Source organism: Dipodomys merriami, unplaced genomic scaffold, assembly GCF_024711535.1.
Source record: "Dipodomys merriami isolate MVZ:Mamm:240054 unplaced genomic scaffold, mDipMer1.0.p SCAF_39, whole genome shotgun sequence".
NCBI lineage: Eukaryota > Metazoa > Chordata > Mammalia > Rodentia > Heteromyidae > Dipodomys > Dipodomys merriami.
In genome coordinates, this window is record NW_027205492.1 from 3,815,365 (window position 1) to 3,835,510 (window position 20,146).

Genomic DNA, 20,146 nt, shown 5'->3' on the forward strand with positions numbered 1-20,146 from the left:
ATAGGTTCTCAAAGAGATGCTCTTCCATATGGAAGAATTTCAGACACATGTGGGTAGCCCCTCCCCAGCAACCCCCGCCCCCCCAACAAAAGGTGAAGCTTAATTCCAGACTACAATCCCTCAGAATGATGTCTGCTTTCCGAAGACTAGACTATGAAAAAAAAAAAAACAAAACCCAGTGGCTCACATGGCAGAATCCTGGCAAATGCCACCTTAGTCACATGACCCAGGCGGGTGCCAGCAGCAAGGAGTCACTTGGATTTCGTGTACTCAGTATGATATAGTGGGAAGGGCACTTTATCTCCATGGTGGACTCCAAAACCTCCAGCCTCAATCTGATTAAGAGAAAAATATCAGACCAAATGGGAGGGAGGGGGTACCTACACAATGCCTGACTCTGCTCCAGGTCAAGAGAAATAAGGAAAGACAGAGAAATCAGCGGTGGCTGACAAGATGTGACAATTTAATTCACCTTGGGATCCTAGAATGGAAAATGGCCATTCGTGGGAAACCTGGGAAACTTCAAATAAAGTCTGGAGTGTAACAAATGGTAATGTGTACCTATTGGGTTTGAGGGGGCATTACAGTGACATACGTAGTCAAGACTGGGGAAATGGGGGTAGAAATTTATGGTAGCTCTTTGTAACTATCTGCAACTTTTCTGTGAACCTAAAATCATTGTGACATAAAGCTTTCATTTTTAAAAAGTGCTGTATGCATGGTACAAGTGGCTCACACCTGTAATCCTAGCTACTCAGGAGGCTAAGATCTGAAGATCACAGTTCAAAGCCATCTCAGGTCCATGAGACTCATCTCCAATGAGTCACCAAAAAGCCAGAAGTGGAGCTGTGGGCTCATGGGGTAGAGTGTAGCCTTGAGCAAAAAAGCTAAGGAATAGCACCCAGGCCCTAAATTCAAGGCCAAGCCCTGGCACATGCACGCACACACACACACACACACACACACACACACACACACACACACCCTTTTCCTTATAAAAGTGTTCAGGATTAGATAATAAATATTCGGTCACCTGGTCATAAGCCAGGTTCCTGTGGCTTATTCCGCTTGTGCTGCTATAATACTATCCCTGAGACTGCATAATTTACAATGAATAAAATGGTAAGAAGTCTAAGGTTGAGGTGCCAGGAGAGAAGTTCAATGTCTGGTGAAGACTATTCTTTTCCGAGATAGCACCTGGCCCACAATGTCCTCCAGAGGAAAGGGCAGGTTCTCATATGGCAAAAATACTAGAAGGGCCAATAGGCAAAAAGGGCCAAACTAGCTCTTCAATAATGACGTTAGTCCCACCCATATGGGCAGAGCTCTGGTATCTAACCACCTCTCAATCCACTTCCTCCTACTGTTGCAAGGGCAATTACATTTCAGCTGGTGTTGGAGGAAATCAACATTAAAGCCAGAGCAGCCATAACCAAGAAGCTTTAAGAATATCACCCATAAATCCTTTCCCTCTTCGTGATACTGTCTGTTTCAATGTAACGTTTAGAGAGAGCATGACATGCAGGTTAAAGCTTTGGAGTAGAAAGCCAGAGGCTGAAGTCTTCTCCCTCTTGCTTCCAGCTGGCGTTGGGCATTCTTTCTTTTGCACCTCAGTTTCACTTCTGACAAATAAACTCACTGACTAATGATCAGATAATGACCTTTGTGGAGCCCGTATTTGGTATGCCGTGCTATGCCACCCTGATTCTTCCACCTGCAGCTGCTCCCCAGGTCTGCCCTTGGCTGGAGAGAGCCAGGTAGGGGCAGCCTGCATCCCATACAGAGGCGATGAAGATGTAGGTCCCTCCCCCTAACCTTGGAAGACTGTGAAGGTCATTTCAACTTCCAAGGGCCCCGAGAGGTTGTCAGAGACCTTTGTGAAGAGACACTGCACTGCCACCAAGTCCCCCTTATCCTATCCTGCTTCTCCTTTCCCTAGGAGCATCAGTTGAGAATGCGTCCTGTAAACATCCTGTACTCTGGTCCCCAGGCCATTCTGCTTCCCCAGGGACACGCTCCATAGCAGGATCAGGAACCCCTGTCCCCTGTGCCACCAGCCTTCTCAACCCACAGTCCAGTTCTGTTTTTTACCGATGAGATGACTAAGGTTAGAGGACACTCAACTGGCCAAGGCCCCACAGCTAAGAAATGGTGACACCACATGGGGGAACTGAAGTCACAAGGGCAGGCAAATGGTTCCCCCAGGCTCCTGCCCCATAAAAGATGGAGGAAACAGGATTTGTTGCCAGGTCTACTTCACTTTCACCTCCACCAGCATCCCAGTCCACCTATGGCTGCCAATGGTGTCCCTACAGGCACTGGACAGGTGAGTGCCTTTCGTGATGTCATGTTGCTGTCCCTGCAACTCACTCTCAATTTGTGAAACAAAAATGAAGATAGTGCCAGGTGCCAGTGGTTCACACCAGTAATCCTAGCTACTCAGGAGGCTGAGATCTGAAGAACATGATTCAAAGCCAGCCTGGGCAAGAAAGGCCATGAGATTCTTATCTTCAATAAACCACTCAGAAAACTGAAAGTGGTGCAGTGGCTCAAATGGTAGAGCCCTAGCCTTGAGCTGAAGAGCCTGAGGGACAGCGCTCAGGCCCAGAGTTCAGGCCCCATGACTGGACCCCCCCCAAAAAAAACTGTCTATTTTATAAGGTTGTTAAGGTTCCACATTTGTAAACTATTAAAGATACCATGTGCATAGTAGGTGCTGTCCATATCCGGAGGTATTCCAATTTACTCTGCCATACATAGAATGAGAAGATGTGGCAGAGTTTGAATGTAGATGACAGGGCGGGTGCTTCGTGTGTGGAAGGGTGGCTGGGTAGGTGAAGGGGGCTGATGCATGAAGTGCGGTGGATTGTTGGATGGCGGTAGATGAGGTAGATGGATTGTTGGATGGCGGTAGATGAGGTAGATGTTGCTCCAGGTACGGAGGCGTGGAAGTTGTTGAGTGGATGCAGGTGTCTGGTGAATGGAAGCATGGCTGGGTGGGTGGGATCAGCTGAATGAATGCAGAAGATGAGTGGATGAGGAACGGATAAACGGTTGAATGGATGGGTGGTTGGATAACTGAATGGAGGAGTGAGAGGAAGGATGGGAGCGTGTGAATGTGTGTGTAGATGGGTGGACGTGTGGCTGAGCGACTGGAGGTGGCTGGATAAATGGGAGGCCAGCCTTCGATTCCAGTGGAAAGGATGGATGGGGAGGATGTTGGGGAGTTGGGGGTGGGGTTGTGAAGGAGGGGGTGAGAGGCATGTCTGGGTGCATGGATGCCAGCTGGATGTGGGTGGGTAAACAGCAAAATGGAGCGGGTCAGAGGGGGAGCGAGCGGAGCGTGAGTTACTCGGTCAGTCGGGTGAACATGTTATGTCCAGGGGTTTGGCTGAATGGCAGAAGCGAAGTGAACGAATGAATGAGCATTTATCGGTTCCCTTAGCTGGATGGATGGACAGTTGACACCGACGCCCAAGGTCACTCACTCCAAGTAAAAGGCAGAAAGGCCACCAGGGATCCCTGAGAGTGGTGGGGACCGAGCCTCCTCCGGGGCAGCCTTTGCTGCAGGGCCCCTGGCTTGGCTTTGCTGGTCCTCTCCCACCCACCCCCCCCCCCCCCAGGCCTACCTGGAGACGGCGATCTCGGCCTTCTGGCGCGCGATGGCGGCGGCGCGCTGGGCCCCCTCGACGGCGTGGTCCACCTTCTGGCGGACCTTGGCGCTCTTGAGCGGCAGCACGCGGCGCCGGGTGCCCTTGACCAGCACGTTGTGGCGGTACTTGCCCTCCTCGCGGCGGCCGTCGGGCAGCGTGGTGCAGCCGTAGCCGTGGCGCAGGTTGTCCAGCCACTCGCCCTCGTAGCGCAGGCCGCTGGAGCGCTCGCTCACGCCGAAGCCCGAGCGCTTGTCGCTCTTCCACTCGCCCATGTAGGTCTCGGTGGTGGTGGCGTCGATGTCGGCCTCGAAGGGCGCGGCGGCGGCGGCGGCGTCCTCGTCGGCGCCCTCGCCCAGGCTGGCGGTGGAGGCGTTGTCGCTGGCGCCCGAGCTCAGCTCGCCCTTGAGGAAGCTGACGCGGCTGCGCTGGCTGCCCAGCGACGAGCGGGACTCGGAGCGCCGCAACGCGCCCAGCAGCGCGCCCCGTCGGAAGAGGCCGCCCGGGCCCCGCGCCGCCGCCGCCGCCTCCCCGCTGGCCAGCAGGCTGAGCGCGAAGCCGCCGCGCGGGATGGCCGGGGAGGGCAGCGCCGGGCCGTCGGAGGCCGGCGAGCCCGGCGAGTCGGGGCCCAGCGTGCCGTTGCTGTGCTCGCTGCGCAGCGACGACAGCGACGTGCGCAGCGGCGAGCGCACCACCACCGCCAGCCCGTAGGGGACGCTCTGCCGCACGCCGTAGCCGTGCCGCATGCCGTTGGTGAACTGGCCCTGGTAGGTCCCTGCGGGGCGAGGAGAGCGGGTCAGTGCCCGGGGAGGGGGGGGGCGAAACGCGGGGTCCCCGGCTGATCCCCCTCCCCCGGGACACGAGGCACCCAGCCACAGCATCACCCGTGGGGGCGGACGGGGAGGTGCCTCCCCCCCACCACTGGGGACCTGGCAAGGTCATCCCAAGGTCACCGAGGGCCATGCGTGCAGCCCCGGGACTCCAGAGGCCCACGCCTGTGCCAGCACCTGGGAAGGCGCTGGGTGGTGTGGGGATTCCCACAGCCGGGACACGCCAAGGTCCAGAGTGGGCCAGATGGGGTGGGTGAGCGCTGAGCTGCCCCCCACAGCCGCCCCGTGCTGGCCAGCACCCCAGCGTGCTGGCCAAGGGCACATCCATGTCCAAGTACAGTTACCTGAGCACCGGGCGGGAGGCTCCGTGGATGCTACCGTTCAATGAAATGTGCCCAGATTCTGGAATGTGCTAGATCATTCGTGGGCAAGACACACAGGCTTGTGCAGCGGGGCTGGCTGTTGGCATTTGTGGAGGGTGTGGAGCTGTGAGGACATCTGTGTGCGCTGAGATCTCGTTGAGAAATGCATAGCAGGGGATGGTGTAAGGTGCTGAGACATTAGGGGTCTTGAGCGTGCAAGGAGAGGCAGAGTTGAGAGGTCAGAGGGAAGAGCACAAAGGTCAGAGTGCAGGGTGGTAGGAGCAGCAAGGCTGTTCCAGGAATGTCAGGTTATATGCAGATGTCCAGCCATCCGAGGGGCCAAGGTAGTGTGACTGTCCAAGGTCATGAACACATAAGGAAGGGTTTGCACACTGGTGTGAGATTGTCCATGTGTGCTCGTGTTAAGATGATGTGTACGAGACATGTGGGTGTGCATGTGTCTTCTACTGTCTGACATCAGAGCACCAGGTGTCCAAGATCCCATGGAGGTGACATTATGGATGATTGCAACATCTCCAGTTGTCACCACTCAGAGCCCATGGAGGCCCCGGAGGCCGAGTGTGTGGGGTTGTGGCATTAGTGAAATGGAGACCTGTGTGCCCAGCATTGTGCTGCATACACACAGCTGTCGGCAGTCATGGCCCTGGGGGCCTACAAGCACAGGAGCTCCCAGGAACAACACCGTTTGTATCAGCAGCTCGCTCAAGTCCTCTGTGAAAGGCTGCACGGAGACCTCAGCCTCCAGTGCAGCCTTGGCCTTCATTAAGCTGTGTGTCTTTGGGTAAAACCCCTCTCTGCCTCAGCTTCCTCATTTGTCAGAGGTAATCTTTTTTTTTTTTTTTCTGAACTTGGGACCTAGGCACTGTCCTTTGGCTTTTTCACTCACAATTGGTACTTTGCCACTTAAGCCACAACTATACTTCCAGCTTTTTGTTCATTAATCAGAGATAAGAATCTCATGGACTTTCCCGCTCAGGCTGATTTGGAACCTCAATCCTCAGATATCAACCTCCTGAGTAGCTAGGATTACAGGCAGGAGATACTGGCACTCGACAATAACGCTTACCTCCTAGTGTTGAGGTTTAAATGAATTAATAGCTCTGAAAATACTGAAAGAAAAAAATGTATGCGTGATACTGGGACTGTACAAAGATGTTCTAATGTGAGGTCACCTGAGTTGACACAAGGCTGCCAAAGTGACTTCACACCACACCCCCATCCCACCACTGGCTCTAGGGCCATCACCAACTGTGTCCCATTGTCTCTGGATGATGACATCATCTAGCGTTTTCTCACTGCCAGGAATGTCCTGCTAATCCCCCCCTCCCCACCCAAATATATTCTCAACCCTACCCTGCCCGTGGAAGCTCCTGATGCCGGCTCAGACACAGATATTCCTTCGATATTACATAGCCACCTCCAACTATTCAGCCACAGGACCTTTGCATTTACTGTTGCCTCTGCCCGGAAAGTTCTTCTTCAGATATTTCCATGGCTCACCCTTCGTGCTCTTCAATCCTCTACTTACCTGGCCCTGGGAGCCTCAGTTGACCACACAATTTAAAATGATAACCCTCATTCCCTAGATTTCCCCCTTTCTTTGTTCTAGTCCTCATAGTGTATCTAATACAATGTATTTTTTTTTCTTCTCTTAATGGACCATCACCTTGCTGGCAAAGGAGCTCTAGAAAGGCCAGATATTTTTGCTTTCTATTTTGTTCACTGTGGTATCCTCAGAGTTTGGAATAATACCCAAGGGGTATACAGCCTAGAGCTGTTTTTCTCTTCCTTCTGTATGGAAAATAGCTCTGTGAAAACACCTGCAGAAGTATCTTACATTCCTCTTCTACAGAGGAGACACAATTACAGCCTGGTCCGGGACAAACGATTTACTCTCCATAACAGAGCGAAGAAGTCCCCAGAGCCAAAATCCACAGAGGTGACTTGTGCCTCTTCCAGGTCTCAGAAGAAATGGAGAAATAAGAAGTAAAGGGAAGACACATGGATAGAGCCGAGAAGATAGTGGGTGGGGAGAAAGAGAGAAGACACAATGCTCTGGGCTGAGGAAGTCTGTGAAATTAAACCCACTAGCCTACCTTTAGCTTAACTCTGGCATGAGTTGGGCTGACATGGCCCCTTTAAACCCAAGAAAAACTCAGGTTGCAACAGACCCACAGTTGGGGAGGAAATAGCCAGGCTATATTAGGAAACTTAGAAGCAAATGGCCAGAGGCACGGACACCCAGGGGAGGCTGGGAGTAACTGGGCCCTGGGAAGAAGGAAAAGCCAAGTGTGGGCTATCTCTCCAAGTTTGCTTACGACAAGACAGTCTTCCCTGGGGACGAGAGGAGCACATCTGCAGAGGGAGAGAAGGCCAGGCCTGCCCACAGCTACCTGGCTGAGAAGGGCCCTCCACACGAAGAGGGGTGCTTCCTTTCACAGTTGCCAGGCTGCCAGCACTTGGCCTAGTGCATCCCATTGTTCTTGGGGGAGCAGCGAAGGTCCCCAGCAGCTACACAGCCTGGCATGCCCATCCCTGACCGCTTCCCCTGCCTCTTCTTGAGTGCTTCATTGTCACACTCACCTCTGCACCTCAGAGCCTTTGCAGATGATTTTTCCTTTTGTTGGAAATCTCCTCCTGTCCCTCTTCCCCTACCCAACGCTGAACGATGGTTCAAGCTTCAGCTGAAATGCGACTTCATTTAGGAAAAGGTCTTGAGCCCTTCCCTGAGTACTGCCGGAAATGTCACCTACTTTCCCCACATTTCCCGAGGGCAGAGTAATAATGATTAGGATCATTGGTTCTATCCCTTTCTATACTCATCTTTGGCTTCCAAGAGGGAGGAAACAATGTCCAGTTTCTTTCCAAGATGGTCTCCAGAATCTTCCATTGTTCCCAGGCCCAAAGAAGCATTCAGTAAATAGTTAATGATTTGTGACTATCTTTTCCTGAATGATACTTTTATGCATGCGCACATTTCTTTCCTGTCATGATTCAGCCTAAAACAGCTGCTCAAAAGTGGATTACGGCAGCTGCCAGAGATTCTCTCAATAGTTGCCCTTCTAGTTGTTATAGAACAATCTGGAGTTTGGCCTTAAGTAGTTCTAAAATATACAGAAATTATTTAAGCTAGCTGAGACTCAGTTTGTCCTTCTTCAGTTTGTACTACATCTGATTATTCATTTTCCCCGCTTTGAATTTGACAGGCATTTACCATGGACCACGCAATCATCATCTATATGGTAGAGATACAGCAGTGAACTAAATGGACATTCTCTCTACCCACAATATGCTTGGAGTCCAGTGCCAGGGGTAGACAAAAATTAATCAACCAATCACACAAAAAACAGGTGGCAGGGGCTGGGAAGGTGGCTCAGTGGTAGAGCACTTGCCTTGCATGCTTGAGGCCCTGGGTTCGATTCCTCAGCACCACATAAGAAAAAAGCCGGAAGTGGCGCTGTGGCTCAAGTGGTAAAGTGCTAGCCTTGAGCTGAAGAGCTGAGGGACAGCGCCCAGGCCCAGAGTTCAGGCCCCACGACCGGACCCCCCCCAAAAAAAAAAAAAACGTGGTAGCCACAACAAAGAATGAGACAAGAAATGAAGGTCCAAGTCTTGAGTAGCATGTAGTGGTTGACAATTAAATGAGCTACAAGGGAAGCATCTAGACCAGTGCTAGCACACCGGAAGTGCTCCAAAAGGTTGGCACACAGGAAATGCTCCATAAGGTCTGGTGAACCGGAAATGTTCCATAAAGGCTGGCAAACAGGAAGTGTTCCATAAGGGCTGGTGCATAGGAAGGGCTCTATAGAAGTTGGTGAACCAGAAGTGTTCCACAAAAGCAGATGCACAGGAAGTGCTCCGTGAGGACTGAGGCACCAAAACTGTTCTATGAAGGCTGGCTTATCTTGATGGAACTGAAGTCTTGCACCTGCTTGACAAGTGATCTACCACTGAGCTGCACCTCCACCCATCAAAGGCTAGATTTGGCAGGTCAGAGCCTTTGCTCAAAAAAGCCCAGAAAGGATTAACTGTATAGATGAAAAGGAGCCAAGAAGAACAGAGAGAACCCAGGACAAGATGGAGCCCAGCTCCAATTTTCTGCTTTGGTATGAGAGCGTATAAGAAAGCATGCTTGTGTTGCAGGTACCATTGACTCAAGAAGGTCTCAGTTTGCATCCTTAAGAAGGAGAAAAAGTTCATCTCTGTGCAGCTTCTCCCAAAATACACAGTGCAGAATAATTTCCGGAAGCCACCTCTGTAGCGTGGCCAGAGATTCTGATTTAATTGACCTGGATACTGGCTGCTTTTTGTTGTTGTTGTTGTTGTTGTCGTTGTGGGGCTTGAACTCAGGGCCTAGGTACCATCCCTGAGCTCTTTTGCTCGATACTAGCATTCTACCACTCTGGGCCACAGTACTACCTCCAGTTTTCTGGTGGTTAATTAGAGATAAGAGTCTCACAGACTTTCCTGCCTGGGCTGGCTTTGAACTTCAATCTTCAGATCTCAGCTTCCTAAGTAAATAGGACCACAGGTATGAGCCACCAGCGCCCAACACTGGAATCTTGATCTCCCTCCACACCTCACTTCCTATTGAGTAGTGTGAACATTCATTCATTCACACACACACACACACACACACACACACACACACACATACACACACATGTACATGCAAGCACATATGCAGTTCCACCACAGTGTGCTGTGTTGCCCTTTCCAGAGGCCCAATTAAGGGAGCCACTTGATCTTGGGCTTTGAGTTAAATAGGCCTCTTCTTCTTTATAAGTAGCCCGTGTCAAGAACTTCATTAGAGCAATGAAAAGCTAATGAATAGGAATAGGGGAAGCAAAGTGTTTGTCTACCGTGTGTGAGGCCCTGGGAACCACACGGGTACCATCATCACCATTACCACAAAGCTGACTAACAGAAGCACCTCAGATGATTCTAACCTGAAAGCCAGGTTGAAAGTGACCAGCCTGTTCCATTCCTGCTAGAAAAATTTATAGCTATTCCCTTCGTATATATCAGACTTAGCTGGCAGGCCACAGAAAATGCCTCACTGATTGAAAATCTCTCAGTGAAATAGCTTGATAATTGGATTTTTTAGCAGTTCTGAAGTTTAAACTCTGGGCTTTGAGTTTATTAGGTAGGCACTATCCCTTTTGTGCCACAAATCAGTTATTTTCTCCAGTTAGGATCTGTGTTTTTACCTAGAGCCAACCTTGAACAATGATCCTCCTATTTATGTTTCCTAGGCATCTGGGATCACCTGAGTTCACAATCACACCTTCTTTATTTGTGATGGGAGTCTCACTAAGTTTTTGCTCAAGATGACCTCAAGCTGCCAATAATTATCTACAAAAAATAATACTAGGGGGTTGGGGGGAGATGGGAAGGGATGGGAAGGGGAAACAAAGGAGGAGGCAACAATGCTTGATAAGAAATGTACTCATTATCTTGCCCATGTAATTGTAAGCCCTCTGTATGGTATTTTCACAATAAAAAAGAGAAAAATAATGCTAAAATTATTTTCACCTTTTAGCTAGACACACCCGTGGCTCATGTGTGTCATTCTAGCTACTCAAGAGGATGAGATCTGAGGATCACAGGTCAAAGCCAGCCTGGGCAGGAAAGTCCATGAGACTCTTACCTCCAATTAACTACCAAAAAGCCAGCAATGGAGCTGTGGCTCAGGACCAGAACAAATTTTTTTTCACCTTTTAAAATGTGGCTACCATAAAATTTTTAATTAAATACATGACACATTATATTTCTACTGAAAAGTACTAGTTTAAGTCATTTAGAGTTGGAGTTTTCTGTTTTCTGCAGACCAAAAAGTACATTTTTTTGTTAGTACTAGGTTTTGAACTCGGGACTTACAGCTAGATAGGTACTGTACCACCAAAATCAAGCCTCCAGATCCAAAACAATATGTCTTAGCTGATATAGGTATTGTCATTTTAATTCTAGCTGGAAACACTGACAGTAAGAAGCTCAAGGACTTGCCAACGAGGACACAGAGTGGCAGTTTTTGGCAGTCACAGCTGCGTCCCTAGGCCTAAGAATCTGAGAAGTTCAACATGTGGACTTCTCACCCAAACCTCAGCTCTGAAGAAAGCTCAGCGCTCTTGGAAGCCCAAGGGAAGCCTGGGTAATTTGGTCACCTAGAGACCTGAGGGCCAGACCTGGGCCCCGGCCTCCTTCTATGGAATGACTAGGATTGCCACTCCAGCTACAACTTCTTACTTCTAGGCAGTGGTCTGAGGCTGGACCACCAGTAACTGTGGGAAAACAAGTGGAGAGAGAGAGAAGGGAACTAGACCCCAGGCTTTGCTAGGAGGCCTCCTACCTCCACCTCCCAGTCCAGCCCCTTCACCATCTCCCTAAATCCTCCCCAGCCCCGCTTTAACGCTGCTACCTCCTTCAGTCAGGAGGCCACTGTCCATGCTTGAAACTCTCATCATCACTTCCTCCTCCTGCTTCCTGGTTTGCCTCTTGGCTCTTCCAGCAGCCATCCCGATCTTCCCCAAGTCTTCCCACACAGCACCAGGATATATCACCAGATCCCAGGACAGGCCATGATCAGATTTCAGACAGGGTTTAAGGATGGACTGGGGCAGGTATGCAGTGAGCCCAGAATCCAGGGGTCAGTGGTTCTTGTCCAAACCCGCCAAAGTCAGAGCAGGGCAGCAGGCATGCGCACTCTGGTGAACAGACACCATGAACAGACACCATGTTGCTGCTCCTGAGTAGGAGGAACCCATCCAGTCTTGGCTCTGACCCCTCAGTATCCTCGAGAAGCAAGTCAGAGTTGAGACATGAGTGCCAATACTAGAGCTTGAACTCAGGGTCTGGGCACTGTCCCTGAGCTTTGTCACTCAAGGATGCCACTTGAGCCACAGCTCTACTTCCGGTTTTTTGAGATAAGAGTCTCAAATACTTTCCTGCCTGGCCTGGCTTTGAGCCACAATCCTCAGATCTCAATTTTCTGAATAGCTAGGATTACAAGCATGAACCACCAGCGTCCAGCTGGAGTTGAGATGGCTTTGAGGGCAGCAAAAACTGATCAAGATTGCACGAGTTTGGGGAACTACTCAGGGCTCAGTGTTCACAGGTCCCTCATCTCCATGTGTACATCTAGTCCCGCCATAGCCGTTGCTCCTGGCTGACTGGATCAACAATCCTGTTGCCATGATCATCTTTATCAGATGTACATTTCAAAGGCTCACTTTAGCTCTTAAAACCTTGAAATGCCCTCCCCCACTGTATAACCCTGCTTTCACTGTATTTGATGTTGGTATAATTTGTGGAGAGGAAGGGAAAAAACAAATGGTTTAAATGGGGATACAGGTGGACCCATTGCAACAATGAAATGTACAAGTCGTTATGTAGAAAAACAAACTTTACAACTTGGCGGGGGCGGGGGGGGGGGATCAGGTAGGGGAGCTGGGGGGGAGGGGGGGAGGGGGCATGGGAAGGGATGGGAAAGGGAAACAAAGGAGGAGGCAACAATGATTGATAAGAAATGTACTCATTATCTTGCCCATGTAATTGTAACTCCTCTGTATGGTATTTTCACAATTAAAAAAAAACAAACCTGAAATGATCCTTGCTACTCAGGAAGCTCAGGAAGCTGAGTTCTGAGGATCGTGGTTCAAAGCCAACCTGGGCAGGAAAGTCTATGGGATCCTTATTGCTCATTAATCACCAAAAAGCTGGAAATGGAGCTGGGCCTCAAGGGGTAGAGTGCTAGCCCTACACAACAAAACAAAACAAAAAAATCTCTGGGACAGCCCTGAGTTCAAGCCCCAGGATCACCAAAACCAAACAAAAAATAAAAATCTGCAATGGCTCCGTAGTGCCTTGAGGTGTCCCTCCTTGATGTGTGCAGAGAGGAGGGGAAGGGGCCTTAGGAAGAATGTGTGTGAGGGAGGAAGGAAGCAGGATTGGGCTGAGCCATAGAAGTTCTTCAGAGGTGTCCAGCACCGTAGCACCTGGGCCATGTCTTTGCTTACCAGTGTTCAGTCATCACCAGCTACAACAGAGATGGCTCCCATCACTGCCAGGCGCTGCTTTGCTAGAAGCCCTCAGCAACCCTGGCAGTTATGAGACAATGAGGACCGGGTCCTGAGGGTACACCCCAGAGCCCACAATCCATCCTAAGGATAAGCGACCCATGAGGAGCTCAGAACCTGGGCTGCACCTAGACTCCCAGCCCCATCTCCCTCACCCCTCCTCCTTTCTAGAACACAGCGTGCTCTGCTCCCACTCCCAAGCCTTCACATTTACTGTTTCCTCTGCCTGTCCTCGCATGGTCCCTTCTTACCCAGCCAACTTCCATCCATCCTTCAAATCTCGATGCAAACCTCATTTCCTCCAGAAACCTGGCCATGTCCTCTTGTTATCAGCTTACAAATTACTTTGAATGATTGTCAGAGGCAGGTCTCTGGTATTAGAACACAGGATTGTGTAAGGAGGGGCCATTCAGCTTTGTCCAGCACAGCCAGCACCCCAGCTTTCAACACAACACAGAAAAGGGACTCCACAGACACAGGAAGGAAGGAAGGAAGGAAGGAAGGAAGGAAGGAAGGAAGGAAGGAAGGAGAGGGAAGGAGAGGGAAAGAGGCAGGGAGGGAAAGAGGCAGGGAGGGAGGGAAAGAGGAAAGGAAGGAAGGAAGGAAGGAAGGAAGGAAGGAAGGAAGGAAGGAAGGAAGGAAGGAAGGAAGGAAGGAGGGAAGGAAGGAAGAAGGAAGGAAGACATGGTTTTGGACAAGTGCTCTCTGTCTCTCTCCTCTCCGTTTGAAGTAAGTGTGGCAGGCTTCCCTAGCAGGGCTGCTGAAGCATTGTGTGGTTTATTAGCAGAGATGGCTGGCTCTTCACAAATGTGGGTTTCCATCACCCCACAGCAAAGGGTATTGTGGAGTCCCACCTGGTCTGAGGCTCAAGGGCTTCTTGGATGTGGCACTTTTAGAGCTAATAGCAGGGCAGCCCCAGGCAAATGGTCACCCTAAGTTTGGGTGAGAAGCGCATTTGATCTTAGCACAATATTCAATGGTACACTGGCGAACCAGCTCTTCAGGAAACACAAACAAACCTGGATTTGCAACCTTCGTCCATTTCCACCTGGCTATACCCTCACCCTGCCTGGTCCAGCTCTCTGAGAACAAGCAGTTAGTTTGAAAAGCTCCTGAAAATGTAACCAGAGGTTCTCGTGAAGCAGTAGAAGCCAGCTCTAGTACCCCATATTTAATACAGGCTATGGGGTTCCTAATCTCTACAAATGTGTCACACAGAAAAGCCACAGCTGGAGTGGAACTTGAGGATATCTTGGACAAGGCAACAAGTTTTCTGACACACAGGCCACCTCTTTCCCATCCTGTGTCCACCAGACATTGCTAATCAATTATGATACATGATACTGAGACCTGAGATAGCCCTGCCATTTCCTCTCACTACATCAGTAAGTTAGTGCTACACACAAGAGAAAAATCAACTTCCCTTTAAGGAAAAGTATGGTTCAGGCTCCCCACACAATGCAAAGGGAAATCTTAGGCTCACAGAGATCAAAGGAGTTGCCCAAAGCCACACAGCCAGGAAGTAGCTCAGTTGGGAGTAAAGAACAGATGTCCCATCTCACTTTCCTTTTCCTTGAAAAGCTAACTGCTCAGAGTGGGAAGGACATGCATGAGAGCACTGGGGATTCTGAGCCTACATTCTAGGCTTAACAGACAAAACATGCTTCTTATTATTTCTACATATAAATATTTTTGTGTTGGAGAAGGAGCACTTTAAAAATGGCAAGAGTTATCTGTGATCATTGTGAAAAATCCAAGCACATGAGATTCTAGGATAAAAGAACTCTGTCTCTGCCTCCCTGTCCTGTCCTTCCAGTTGTAGATATGTGACATATAACAAGTGGACCAAAAGGTTAGTCATTCAGCATGTACCACTCCATCTCTGAGAGTACATGCATAGTAGGTACTCTATAAATACTTGCCAAATATTGTTCTCTTAACATGTGTTAGATTGCTTCCCAAGGATGGAGGGAAGATGGGTCTGCCTATACTGAGTGTTGGGACTGCATGACTTCTCCCCCCCACCTCCCATCCCCTCAACAATCCCAAGGCCTTGCTCTCTGGCTCCCCTGCAGGGTTGGCATCAAAGCCATTCCCTGGCTCCCAAATGCTGCTGTCTATCAAAGCCTTCAAGGCTCTAGTTTCCTGGGATCACCAACAGACAGCCCAAAGCCAAGTTGCTGGCAGCATTTGGGAGCAGGGTTAAGTTGCAGACACAGATGACAAGTCACCCTTAGCTTGCAGGGCTCCCCCCGCCCCACACACATCCAGGACTGCTGCCCCGGATGCCACCCCACAGCTCACACACGAAGCCTGGGATTAACCAGGCAACATCATCTAGGTGCTGACAGCTGGGGCCTGAGGCCTGGGTGGAAGCCCCTTGGCTAGGCCTGGGTCTACTCAGTACCATGAGGGCAGCCAGCAGCCCTGAGGTCTCTAAAAGCAGGACCAGTTGGGTGTGTGGAGGCAAAATTGGTCAAGGCAAGAGAATCTGAGTTCAGGAAGCTCACCCTACCTGGGCACAGGCCAGCTCACCATTCTCAAGCCAACAGGCAAGTTCAACATCTCTCACTGTGGTGTCCCTACTCAACTTTTTTTTCTTTTTTAGTTTTGTTGGTCATAGAGCTTGAACTCACACTGTCCCTGGGCTTTTATGCTCAAAGTTAGCACTCTTCTACTTTGAGCCACAGCTCCACTTCTGGTTTTCTGGTTCTTAATTGGAGATAAAGAGTCTCATGAACTTTCCTGCCCCAGCTGACTTCAAACCACAATCCTCAGAGCTCAGCCTCCTGAGTAGCTAGAACTACAGGCATGAGTCACCGGTGCCCAGCCTCAATTCTTGATTTTGCTTCTGTGGCTTAGGTGAAACCTCGAACCATCCTTGAATTCTTGTGTCTCAGTCTTTGAGCAAAACCTATCTTCTTTCAAAACACACCTTGGCTGTTATAAGACAATGACTCATGCCATCATCCTCTCTCACCTGTATCATTCATTACAGGGAGCCTCAGTACTGCCCCACCCAAGCTCCAAACAGTCTCTTCTCAATATAAGAAGCTAAAGGAATCCCATGAAACCAACTTGAGTTATCAGTATCCAGCTTCGTGGTTTTGCTTTTGTGGTGCTAGGGATCGAATCCAGGGCCTTGCACATACGTGCTAGGCAAGCTGTCAACCACCAAGTGTCGACTTCCCATCCGGTCACTTTACAGTCCCTATTTTTCTCAGTCTTACAATGGCCTATACAGCCCTGCACACAACACCTGCCTCCGAGCCTTTGTGACAGAACATTCTAGAGATGTCATGTCCTCGATATATCCCCTGAAAGGTGCACACTGTCTGTGTCCTGCTAACCCAAGCCTGGTGCAAACCCCGCTCTGTGGTGTCCATCTGTCCATTGACAGCCATGGCCAGCTGGTGTGAACTTGAACACCTGCATGTACAAGGTGCTCACAATTGCCCAGCAGGGAGTCACACATGAGCAAGGAGAGCACTACTGGCTGCCCAGTGATCCTGTACCCCCAGCTTGGGAAAGGACAGAAGGAAATGAGGACAGTCCTCTGGTCTATTGCAGGAAGCACCCTGTCCCCCTCAGTCCCATGCTCTCAGCTGGGGCCACTCAGAAAATGAGACTGGACATTCCTCACAAGGGTGGGGCAGGCAATTGCTGGTCCCAAGGAACAGCTGCCCAGGGCCCAGAATTAGCAGGCCCTGGAAACAAGCAAGCTCCCTAAATCCCGAGGGCCTGCCTTGGACCCGGCAGGTCTATGGGGATTCTTGCTTTAACAGAACACGTGAATCACAGCAATAAGGCCACAGAGCGGAAAGGCTGTGTCCGCTTTCCTGTCTCACGGAGGGGCTGTTCGCCTTCTTCGGGGTCCCCCGAGTATGCTGAGAAGCTGCTGAGACAGCAGCACCCAGCCGGCGTCGCGCTGACCCCTGGCTGTGAACTGGGACAGGCGATTTTCAAGATGAGGTTAAATTATGCTGATTCTACACTGGAAATAAGTTCACACTGGCAAGCGTTCTATCGGCCCTGGCAGGTGGCAAGGCAGCACCAAGTGAATCACTGCTCCAGAGTTGGAAGCTGAAATTTGTGTGCAAAAAACTAAATGTCCCAAAGAGAAGGATACCAATGATTCAAGCCATTCAGAATGAATTCCCCCTTAAGGAGACAGGGAAAGAACATGGGAATATGACTCATTGGTAGAATGCTTGCCTAGCATGCATGAGGCCCTGGGTTCGATTCCTTAGCACCACATAAATAGAAAAGGCTGGAAGTGGCACTGTGGCTCAAGTGGGAGAGTGCTAGCTTTGAGCTAAAGAGCTGAGGGACAGTGCCCAGGTCCAGAGTTCAAGCCCCATGACTAACAAAACAAAAAGAGGTGCAATTCACTGGAAATGCCAAAGCACAGCAGAGTGAAATGAGTACAGTAGGACATACGTCACGTCCATGCTCGGGAAAATTCACCGTGGCTAAGATGCTGATTCTTCCACACGCATCTATTAGTCTAACCCAATTGCAGTCACAACCCTAGCAGGATTTTTTTTATTATTTTTTAGAAGCTGGTATGCTGCCTTTTTATCATGTATATGGAAATGGAAGTGACCTACATGCAGTAATAGAATCCTGAACCAGTAGAGCCAGATTGGGTTATTTACTCTGATTTTAAGACTTGTTTATAAGACAGGTAATGCATGCCTATGATCCCAGAACTCAGAAGGATCAATAGTTTGAGGCCAGCCTGGGCTACATAAGACTATGTCTCCATAAGCAAACAAATTAAAAAAAACAAACCTACTTACTAGAAAGCTACAGTAATGAAAATGGTGTGCTATTGGCTAAAAAGACCAAATAGATCAGGAGGAGAAAAGATATTCCCTCTGGGGAAGGTATATAAGGGAATGTGTGAATATGGAAGTTCATTTTCTACAAGCACATCCCTACAAAGACTGCAAGTGCCTTTCTTCTATGTTCAGAGTCCATTGGACCAAAGCGAACTTAAGTTGTAAGCTTTGGAAAGGAAAACGTGATCTGGAGCCTGAGTGCAGACACTTGAGTTTTGGCCCCAGTGGTCAAAGATAAACATAAATATCTCATCTTTTCAGTGTGTAAAACCAACAGTGAGAGCACAAGACAGACTCACACAAGCAATCACACAAGCCAGATTTTGTTCTAAGAGCTTTCCATACATCAGTGTGTCAGTTAATTCTCTCAGCAAGACAGAACAAGAGAGAAAGTAGCTGGCACAATGCACATAGGAAGGAAAATACTAATTCCCGATGGTTTGTTTCTAGTTTCTTTTTGTTGTTGTTGTTGTTGTTGAGCGTGTAGTGCAGGATTACAGTGTGAAAATCATCATCGGGAGGTTGGGGGCAGGTTAATTTTTGAGACAGGGTCTCCCTGTATAGCTCAAGCTAGCCTCATTCTCTCAATCCTGCCTCTGCCTCCTAAATGCTAAGATTACAGGCTTGTGCCACCACACCCAGCACTCTCTCTCTCTCTCTCTCTCTCTCCCTCCCTCCCTCCCTCCCTCCCTCCCTCTCCCTCCCTCCCTCTCTCTCTCTCCCTCTCCCTCTTTCTTTCTCTCTCTCTCCCTCTCCCTCTCCCTCTCCCTCTCTCTCTCTCTCTCTCTCTCTCTCTCTCTCTCTCTCTCTCTCTCTCTCTCTCTCTCTCACACACACACACACACACACACACACACACATCATAATGGAATTGCCATCAGAAAACTTTAAAAGTTCCCAGTGTAGTAGATGAGAAGCCTAAATAATACAACAGATGTGAGATTCTTGGCACTGAGCCTGGTAAGCAGTGAAAACTCAGTGAGCGGTACGTGCTGCTTCTATTTACAATCCAGATGAACTCCAGAAATGTTCGGCCTATGCAGGTGCACAGGGACCGGCATTTAACTTCATGCTCTGCTCATATCAGCCTGAGATTCTTAAATCTTTGAAAAAGGAATCCCTCAGTTTCTTTTGTACTGGGCGCCATAAGTTATATTGCCCATACTAACCATGTGCTGCTGTGATACATCATTTATTCAAAACATTATTGATCGTGAGGTATATTTATCACTGGCTCTTAAAGAGTTCTATCTCTGCCTCTCAATAACCAGAGGCCCTTGAGTGAGAATACATACAAGATCAGCTTCAGTGTTCTCATCTTTATATCAGGAGTAGTGACCCACAGGCTGTGAAGCTTTAAACATAATCGGTGTGAAGTACTAAGAACTTGACCCAAAAGAAGCACACCTCTTATTATAATTAGTCGTATTGTTAGCTTTATGGGGAAAAATGTATCTCAGGCCCGGCTTTTTCCCACTGCATATTTTAATTACCGTATTTATCTGCGAAAATGCCTCCCAGGAAAACACAGGTAGCCTGTGCACATGTGTGCACACCTTTACAGTACTCTGTGGCCTGAGGCCTGAGGCCCAGGTCCAGAGCGGCAGAAAGCAAGGATCCAGAGGGATTCCCCTAACACTGGAGTCTAGGAGTCTCAGGGGGTGGAGACTTGTACTCAGTTTTACTTCAGAACTAGGGTATGTGCCGGGGCTTTAAGTCAGCAGCTATTTTTAGCTTTGCTTTATATGGCCAGGGAAGAATGAGGGCGATAACTGTGGGGAGGGTGACAAGAGGTTCCAGCTAGGTTTGGGAGGCCACAGTCCATGTGCTTTCCCATCTCCCCTCCCCACCACTAAACCTTCCCATGCCAGAGTTGAAAAGCTTAAGCTAAGACCAAAGCAAGGGTTGGGGGAGAGGGAGGGTGGGTGGAGGTGGGAATGCCCAGGGCTTTGAAGAAGATGCCAAATCAAGTTCCTTTGAAACAGGGATTTTCAAACTTTGTGACCAAAGTCCTACAGTAAGAACTGCACTGACACCACCCCCCCTTACACACACATATCCTTTACTAAGCAAATGTTTATCTTATTCTCTGTGAGATACTGATAGCTAGGTACTGGTGGTTTACACCTGTAATCCTAGATACCCAGGAGGCTGAGATCTGAGGATCCCAATTCAAACCCAGCCCAGGCACAAAAATCCATGATACCCTTATCTCCAACAATAAAGTCAGAAGTAGAGCTGTGGCTCAAGGGGTGGAGTACCATCCCTGCGCAAGGAAAAGCTAAAGGACAGCACCTGGGCCCTGAGTTCAAGCCTCAGTATTGACAGAAAAATAAAGGGGGAAAAGCCGGGTGCCAGTGGCTC

At 49.4% G+C, this 20,146-nt stretch overlaps 1 protein-coding gene across 1 annotated transcript in view; it reads right to left on the bottom strand.

Annotated features, from left to right (window-relative positions):
* Positions 1-20,146, bottom strand: part of Jph2 (junctophilin 2) — a 58,657-nt gene that overhangs the window by 32,923 nt on the left and 5,588 nt on the right. Inside the window, exon 2 of the mRNA XM_069989801.1 lies at positions 3,630-4,425. Within this exon, the coding sequence (XP_069845902.1) occupies positions 3,630-4,425 (796 nt within the window). The remainder of the gene's footprint in view (positions 1-3,629; positions 4,426-20,146) is intronic.